At 38.4% G+C, this 8,592-nt stretch overlaps 1 protein-coding gene across 1 annotated transcript; it reads right to left on the bottom strand.

Moving 5' to 3' along the window:
• Positions 1-226: 226 nt before the first annotated feature.
• On the bottom strand, positions 227-1,199 carry LOC18033211 (carboxylesterase 1). Its single transcript, XM_024184797.1, has one exon. It carries the CDS (start codon positions 1,122-1,124, stop codon positions 315-317), a length of 810 nt encoding a protein of 269 aa, XP_024040565.1. The 5' UTR covers positions 1,125-1,199; the 3' UTR covers positions 227-314.
• Between the last annotated feature and the right edge of the window lie 7,393 nt (positions 1,200-8,592).

Raw genomic sequence — 8,592 nt, 5'->3', positions numbered from 1 at the left:
GATTAATGTAATCTCTAGAGTTGTCTATAATGCATATAAATATAGAACTCTGGTTGTATGAAAAGTAAGAAGACAGAAACGAAAAAAATGAATTAAGCAATAAAGTTTCAGAAATTTCCAACAAAATACTCTGTTCTTAAATAAAAATTTTTCTGCACTTCCGCTTGCACCCAACAAATTTGGTATCAGAGCTTTTCCAAAACACCCTCAAAATGACATCAAATAACCCTTCAAACTTCTTGCTCAATTTACTAGATTACTAATTATATCTCAACACTATCATCAAAATAACTCACCACATTGACGCCTTTTTGCTACATCATCTTTGCCCGGTCAACCTGACGGTCAAACAACGTATCCTCACTGCCCCAGGTCACCATCACCCTCCACCCTAACAACCTGAATTGGTCTAAAACCTTTGACCCACCTCGGGCCGTTGGATTGCAATACTCATGATCACGGTCGGCCCCGATTGGTAATGCCAACTGCCACAGTAAATCAGTACTAGATGGTGGTAAAATCGGTTGATTCGCCAACCTCAACTCCGACTCCGTCCTTTTGACCCCACCAAAGAAAGGCTTGAGCAATATCAGACCTCTGATCTTCAAAGGCAACAAATCATCAACTTGCGCCGCTGCTAGCAGTGCTGCGTGGTAAGCTACGTTGCCACCTCCGCTATCGCCCATTATGAAACAAGACGACAAGTCAGCGTACTGTATTAACCAGTGTTCTTGAGTGGTTTTGATCCAGTGCAAGACTTCCAGGGCATCATAGTAGGCCGCTGGCAGGCGGTGCTCGGGGGCAAGCCTGTAATCTACGGACACAATCACAGCAGGGACTCGGGCTGCAATATCTGAGCATAAATCATGGTAGATTTTTGTGGCTGCACTTAAGAGAATGAGGGCTCCGCCGTGGACATAAACAATAAGGGGAAGCTTGGTCTTGGTGGAAGAATCAAGTGCTTGACGGGGCAGGAATATGCGGACCCAAGTCTTGTTTGATTGGTTGACGGGGACATCTTTGGAGACAGCAATTGTGTGGTCATTTGGATCTGGTGTGGCTGCGGTGCTTGGGTAATTGCTGTAATCGCGAGTGATCGTGCCGTCGGCGTTGACGATGAACATTCTGTAGTTAGGTGAATCACTGGTTGTCTCAGATGGAGCAATTTTGTCTGATTGACATTTCTCAAGTGAGTTAGGGCTATTGGCACCCCTTTAAAACGCTGTCAAAACCCCTTTTGTTTCTTTATATACACCCTAAATTTTTTTCAAAATAATATCAATTTTTTTCAAAATAATATCAATTTTTTTCAAAATAATATCAATTTTTTGTAACACCATTGTTAATGATAAAACTAACCTTCATTAGAACTCTTCCTCATTAAACCTCAATCCTTCAAAATCACTTTGACTTTTGATCGAGTGGTTATAACCACTCTTTCGCAATTGTAAAAATAGTGGTTCGAACCCCTATAAAAATATTGTAGAGGTTTAATTCTTCTTTTATATTTGAACAAAGATAATTTTCTTCTTTTTAAATTTGTAGTCTAATGTAATATAAATTGTAATTTGAGTAATAATCTCATGTAATTAAAAAATAAAAACCAATCCTTCCATTTTATTTCTTATTTTTGAAACTCTTTTCAATGAAAAAAATGGTTCCTGTTGCACGCAATTCTTTCTATTTCTCTACACAACCATTGGCAAAAAGAGAACGAACCCTTTAACACAAACAGAATTAATGATAAAAAAGAAAAGAGTCAAACAAAGATTTGAATTAACGGGTTTAAAGGCAGATTTGTGAGGGAGTAATGATGGGTGAGTGTAATTCTTATTGTAATTTAATTTTAGTATAAATTTCCTTTGATTTTTTTTAAAGAAAAAAAAAAACCAACTAACATAGCCAAAATTTTCCAACACCAAACAAAAAAATTGAAAAAAGCAAATTGAAAAAAAAAAAAATCCCATCACAATTTTCTCATTAGAATAATCTCATAATATAACTTTTTTTTCTTTTAAAATATTAGAGAAATCATTTGAACACACTAAACTCCTCATTGAACTCATTTACTTTACTCTTAAAATTTAAAAAATTAAATTTTACTCTATAAACCTACCTAAGCGCCTAACATAACCTTACTAGACAAAATTAAAATATAATTAAAACATTATTTTTGCTTAAGAACTCATTAAACTCACATATAAAACTTCTAGTTAAATTTGTTATATTTTAAATAGAACAAATATTTGTTTATTGTTTTATTCTAGCAAAATTTTTTAATATCATCTATGTAAATCTTCCACATAGTTTCATTCTCTGAAATATAAAATCTTATATAAATTAACTTCACTATGTTATTTTCATACTCTTCTTTTTCATATTCTTCCTTTTTTTTTTTCCCACTCAAATCTCAGACATTAATTTAATCACAACCATAGCGATTAAGGGAAGCCTTTGACCAATACAAAAGACAATAAAATACAAGAAATTATAAATTTAAAAAATCAGAAGCAACAAGTTATTAGTACTTTTCTTTTTCTTTTTCTTGTAAGAAGCTTGACGAGCGAGGAATCCAAAATAGAAGCTTTAACAGGCAGTCGAATTCTAATTAGCCGGTGATTGTAAATGTGTTTATAGATTGTTTAGAAATAGATTTAAGAAGAGGGGTGCAGTCAGAAAGTGACGCAAAATTCACTCTGTTTTGATATATGCCTCAACTTTCAGCACCGCTAACATTCAGATACACTTTGCAGTTATGAACTGTAATTACGCCGTCAGTTGCCGACATGTGAGAAGTCATTTTCATGTAATAATGATCGGAAATTTTTAGCTCCCACCAAATTGCGATCCTCTGCTATCAGTTTTGGTCTTAATTGCTACCTCAAGGTCACCCCCACAAGTTTTCAAATATTCTCTTTTTTATTAATATATTTTCAGATTTATATATATATATATATATATATATAACTGCTACCTCAAGATCAGTGTAGGATCTTTCGCTAAACTTACTAATTCAAAATTTCTGGAATTCATGCTTAGTTATCAGCTCTTAGGTTAATATATAACTGAATAATATAACCGAATACAACAGTTGCCGATTCCCGACTAAATTATCCCCTAAATAATTTCAGTAGTTAGATTAAATGAGAAAGCATCCAACAACCATGAGGAATAAATACAAAAAGTGTGGTAAGATACAACTGCGGCAATGCAGCAGGACCTAGAAAACTCTTGTATTTAATTTTTTTTTTTTTTAGTATGTGTATAATAGAAATTTGCATCGTAGGTCTTTTATGCATATTTGGCTTTTGAAAAGAAACGTTTGTAATACTCTTTGAATAAAAATAAATAAATAAATTATTTTTAAAAAAATAAAAACCTATAGCTATCTTTCTTTTGAGAGGAAGGAAAAAAAAAGTAATAGTTGTATCACGAAAAAGGCTTTCTTGTCTAAAGCAAATAATTGGTATAAAAATAAAAACTATGCCCAAAACATGTTCGTTCACCCACTATTACTCACTCACCAAGGGTGAGTCCGTGTAAGTTTTCAGAAATCTACGTACTTACTACGCAGGTCTATCTTACAACGATTCAAGTCCCATGAGCCTCAGAGTACACAAGAGCTGTTTGCATCTTGCCTGCCAGATTGTCATTCATTATTTGGGCATTGATCGTCTGATTCCATGTACGGCCAATGCAATCAGTGGTTACTTTCAGCGTTGTGTCATCCATAAAATCATTCAGAATATAGCCATTATTACATAGAGAGTAACAGCTCTTGTGTACTCTGAAAGTAACCAACATGATTTTCTATTAAGGAGATTTTTATCCCACATCAGCTAATTAAGAACAAATTTTATGCTAAGTATACAAGTTTGAAGTGATCCACAGTTAACAACAAAACAAAACATCTTCAGCTAAAAAAAGTCTCCTTCTAAGGTTCTCTCTCTCTCTCTCAGAGAAAATCTTAGAATGGTAGCGGAACTGGATTGTCATAATCCTTATAGGGTCACCCACAAGTTGGGTGGGTCGGGTTAATCAGGAATTGAGATCTAAGAAGGAAGCAGTTAGAGCGGGGACGCGTGCTGAGGGTTTTTTTTTATAGGTAAGGGTTTAGAAAGAGCATTAAAGAGGGAGCAATATCGGAGGTGCAGCTGTTATCAGAATAGTGGCAGTACAAAAAAGCGGGCGGGATCAAATGGATGCAGAGGAATTAATTAAGAAGTGCAGCTCCATCACGTTGGAAGAGGAAGAAGAGGACAAGGTTATTTATGAGGGAATGATAAAAGAAAAAGGGGACATGCTTGCAGCTCGTTGTTTAATAGGAAAAATCCTTCTTAATCGAGGGATACACATCGAAGGCTTGAAAATCACTATGAGACAGGTGTGGAAAACGCTTAGAGAAGTGAAGATCGAGAGCATGGGGGAGAACTTCTTCATGTTTAAATTTGGCTCAGAAGAGGATAAAAAAAGGGTGTTTGCAGGTGGCCCTTGGCACTTTGATAATGCTCTAATAGTTTTTACAGAGCCAACGGGAGTTGGGGACATAAAAAAGCAATCATTCTCACACACTTCATTTTGGATACAGTTTCATAATGTGCCTCTTATATGCATGGACAAATATGCAGTTCAAAAACTGGGGTCTTTGATAGGAAAAGTGGAAGATGTGGACACCGACGAAGTAGGGGAATGCGTGGGGCCTATAGTTCGAACAAGAATTTCAGTGGATGTCACCAGACCACTGAAAAAGATCTTGTTCTTGCAGCAAGAAGATGGAGTTAAAACACCAATAGGAGTCCAATATGAAAGGCTCCCCGAATTTTGTTTCTGTTGTGGGCTAGTAGGTCACCAGTACAGGGAATGCTTAAAGTATAAGGGGCAACCAAAGGAAAAATTAGCCTATGGATCATGGCTAAAGGCATTGCCAGTGACTGAATGGAACAGGAAAAATAGAGGGAGAGGAAAATGGAACAAAGAGCACCATCAAAAAAATCTGGAAATGATGAACACAGCAAGCCAGAATCAGAATCAAACAAGGCAAACCCAAAGCAACCCGGAAAAAGACAATGGATCGGGTCAAAGCGAAAGGGGTCAGCCCATAACTCCAATGGAGATTGGAAAGGTGAGAGAAGTAGCTGAAGAGCATTTAATGCAAGTAGCTGTGAATGCTACAAATATCAGAGACAACAGACTATACGATATTGGGGAAGTAAAACTGAGCAATGCAGTTGGAAAAGGCTCTCCTAGGAAACTGGAATGCAGGGCGGGAACCAGTGGAAGACGGGAAAGTGAAAGGCAAAATGAAATCAAGCTTGGAGCTGTTCCACATCCTCAAGTAATAAGCAGCCAGAATATTTCGGAAGTTGAGGAGTCAGTAAATGGGCCGATTAAAGCCAATTCAAAGCCCAAAAGCCGGAAATGGAAAGCAAAAGCAAGAGCTCAAATAGAAAAAGGAAGCATCATGGGGAGACAAACAAAAGCCAAAAGACCAAGCAATACACTTAGCGGCCAAAGCCCAAAGTCTAAGCGAGCAAAAGTGAATAGCCCCAATAAAGCTCTCAACAACAAACTTCAGATTAACGCCCCTGCAATGAAAATTCAGCTGGCGTGGGAACAACAAAATGATATGGCCTTGGAGGATATAGAAACCATTCCAGAAGATATAGCGGCGGGAGCTGGTGAACAGCTCCGCCGACAACAATGAAGCTCATAAGTTGGAACGTTCGGGGTTTGGGGAATCCCCGGACGCGCCTAGCTATAAGGAAAATTCTCCAACAAAACAGACCTCAACTCATTTTTGTGTGCGAAACGAAGTTGGAGGCTGTACAAATCCATGAAGAATGTAAAAAGCTTGGCTTTGATGAGTGTTTTGCAGTAAGTAGAAAAGGGAAAAGCGAAGGCATAACTATGATGTGGAAGTCTGACATTAATGTGCACATTCTCTCCTACAGTAGGCATTACATTGATGTTGAAGTGCAGAGTGGCAGTGGCAAAAAATGGCGATGTACTGGAGTCTACGGGCACCCGGAAGCTCATCAAAAGCAGCACACGTGGACTTTATTACGAAGGTTATCAGGTTTGTCCTCCAAACCATGGTTGTGCTTCGGTGATTTTAATGAAATTTTGAGATTGGATGAGAAAAGTGGAGGGAATGATAAAAGCATTCGAAGGGTTTCTGAGTTCAGAGAAGCTGTTCAAGATAGTAAATTGGTCGATTTGGGCTATAAAGGGTATCAATTCACATGGTGTAACGGCAGGGAGGGGCATCACTTTGTGGAAGAGAGGCTGGATAGATTCCTATGCAATGAAGAGTGGGGGAACCATTTCCAGGAGCAACCGTGCCAAAATTTAGTTAGTGTAGGTTCTGATCATTATCCAATAATGATGGAGATAAAAGAGAAAGGGCTCGGTTTGCAGTATATGAAAAAAAACTTCCATAGGGTGCATTACGAGGACATGTGGAGCTCGTATGATGCTTGTAAAAGCATAATAAAAGCTGAATGGGAGAACTATGGTGCTGTAAAAGGTGGAAGCCCTGTAATGCAATTCAAGGCGGCGGCAAAGTCATCATTGGCTCAATTAAAATGGTGGAGTGAGGAGGAGTTTGGAGGTCAGGAAAGGAAGTTAAAAACGCTAATGAAAGAGCTCCAGAAGGCAAAGCAAAGCAAGATGCAATATGAAGAGGCAAATGGCATAAAACAGATTGAAAAGCAAATCCACAATATTCTGCTGGAGGAGGAAATTTATTGGAGGCATAGAGCTAGAGCTGATTGGTTGCAAGCGGGTGACAAAAACACTAAATTTTTCCACTCAAAAGCCACAACTAGAAAGAGGAAAAACAGAATTTGGGGGGTGGAGAACAAAGAAGGCAGCTGGACAGAAGATGGAGCAGCTGTAGAAAGAGAGTTTTGTGATTATTTTCAGCAACTTTTCATATCCTCCAAGCCGAGCCAAGATCAGATGAATGCAGCGTTGGAGGGCTTAACACCAAATGTTACAGCAACCATGAATGACCAGCTGAATGCTCATTTTACAGCAGAGGAAATATCAGAAGCCTTGTTCCAAATGTGCCCCACTAAAGCACCTGGTCCGGACGGATTGCATGCAGTGTTTTTTCAAAAGCATTGGCAGCATGTTGGCAAAGCAGTGACCCAAACCTGCTTGCACATATTGAATGATCAAGGTAACCTCAGCCCTTTAAATCATACATTCATTGCCTTGATTCCGAAAGTTGCCAAACCTAGGAAAGTTACCGAATACAGACCTATTAGCCTATGTAATGTGGTGTATAGAATTGTTGCAAAAGTCATAGCTAATAGGTTGAAGCAAGTTCTCCACCAAATCATCTCCCCTTATCAAAGTGCATTCGTTCCCAATAGAATTATTACGGATAATATTGTTATTGGGTACGAATGCCTACACAAAATAAGGCATAGTAAAGGGAGGAAAAATGGGCTGGTATCTCTCAAGTTAGATATTAGCAAAGCTTATGATAGAGTAGAATGGGGCATTTTAGAGCACATTATGAGGAGATTAGGCTTCACAGAAAAATAGGTTCATTTAGTCATGAATTGTATCACGACAACATCCTTGTCAATCATCATTAATGGGGCTGCCACAAATTTAATTCAACCTCAAAGAGGGCTGCGGCAGGGGTGTCCTCTGTCACCTTACTTGTTTATATTATGTGCAGAAGCTTTCTCTAATCTGCTTATGCAGGCTGAAAGGGAGAAGCTGATTCATGGTCTCAAATATAATAAACAAGTAACGGTTTCACATCTTTTGTTCGCGGATGACAGCCTAGTTTTCACCAAAGCATCCATTGAAGATTGTCGAAACTTAAAAGCAATTTTTGATTGCTATGCAGCCGCCTCAGGACAGATTTTCAACTATGAAAAATCTTCTATGTTTTGTAGTGGAAAGCTTCCAGCAGAGCATATCGCAGCCATCAAAAACATTTTCCAATTGAAGATGGTGTCTAAATACGAAAAATATTTAGGCTTACCATCCATGATTGGAAGAAAAAAGATGAGCTTCTTTAATGAGGTAAAGCTAAAAGTTTTGAGTAAGATCTCAAATTGGCAAAACAATTTTTTTTCAAGCGGAGGCAAAGAAGTGTTGATAAAGGCGGTAGCCCAGGCTGTCCCGGCTTACGCCATGAGCGTATTTAAACTTCCATTGACATTATGTGAAGGAATTCAGAAAGCAATTGCCAAATTCTGGTGGGGAACTAACAAAGAGAAGCACGACATTCATTGGGCTAGATGGGAGAGGATGAGCCATGCTAAGCTTAGAGGCGGTTTGGGTTTCAGAGACATGTCATGTTTCAATCAGGCCTTGGTAGCAAATCAAAGCTGGAGAATTACTCAAGATTCGGAATCTCTAATGGCAAGAGTTCTCAAAGCAAGATACTTCAAGAACGATGACTTTCTCAACGCCAAGTTAGGTTCCAACCCATCCTTCATATGGAGAAGCATCTTGTGGGGCAGACAAATAATTCTAAAAGGCTCAAGATGGCGAATCGGTTCTGGGGAAAATGTCCAAGTTTACAGAAGCAATTGGCTGCCGCGGCCAACAACTTTTAGGCCAATA

Source organism: Citrus clementina, unplaced genomic scaffold (assembly GCF_000493195.1).
Source record: "Citrus clementina cultivar Clemenules unplaced genomic scaffold, Citrus_clementina_v1.0 scaffold_9, whole genome shotgun sequence".
Lineage (NCBI taxonomy): Eukaryota > Viridiplantae > Streptophyta > Magnoliopsida > Sapindales > Rutaceae > Citrus > Citrus x clementina.
Note: the sequence above shows the minus strand (reverse complement) of the source record. Positions and strands in the feature narration are given on the sequence as shown.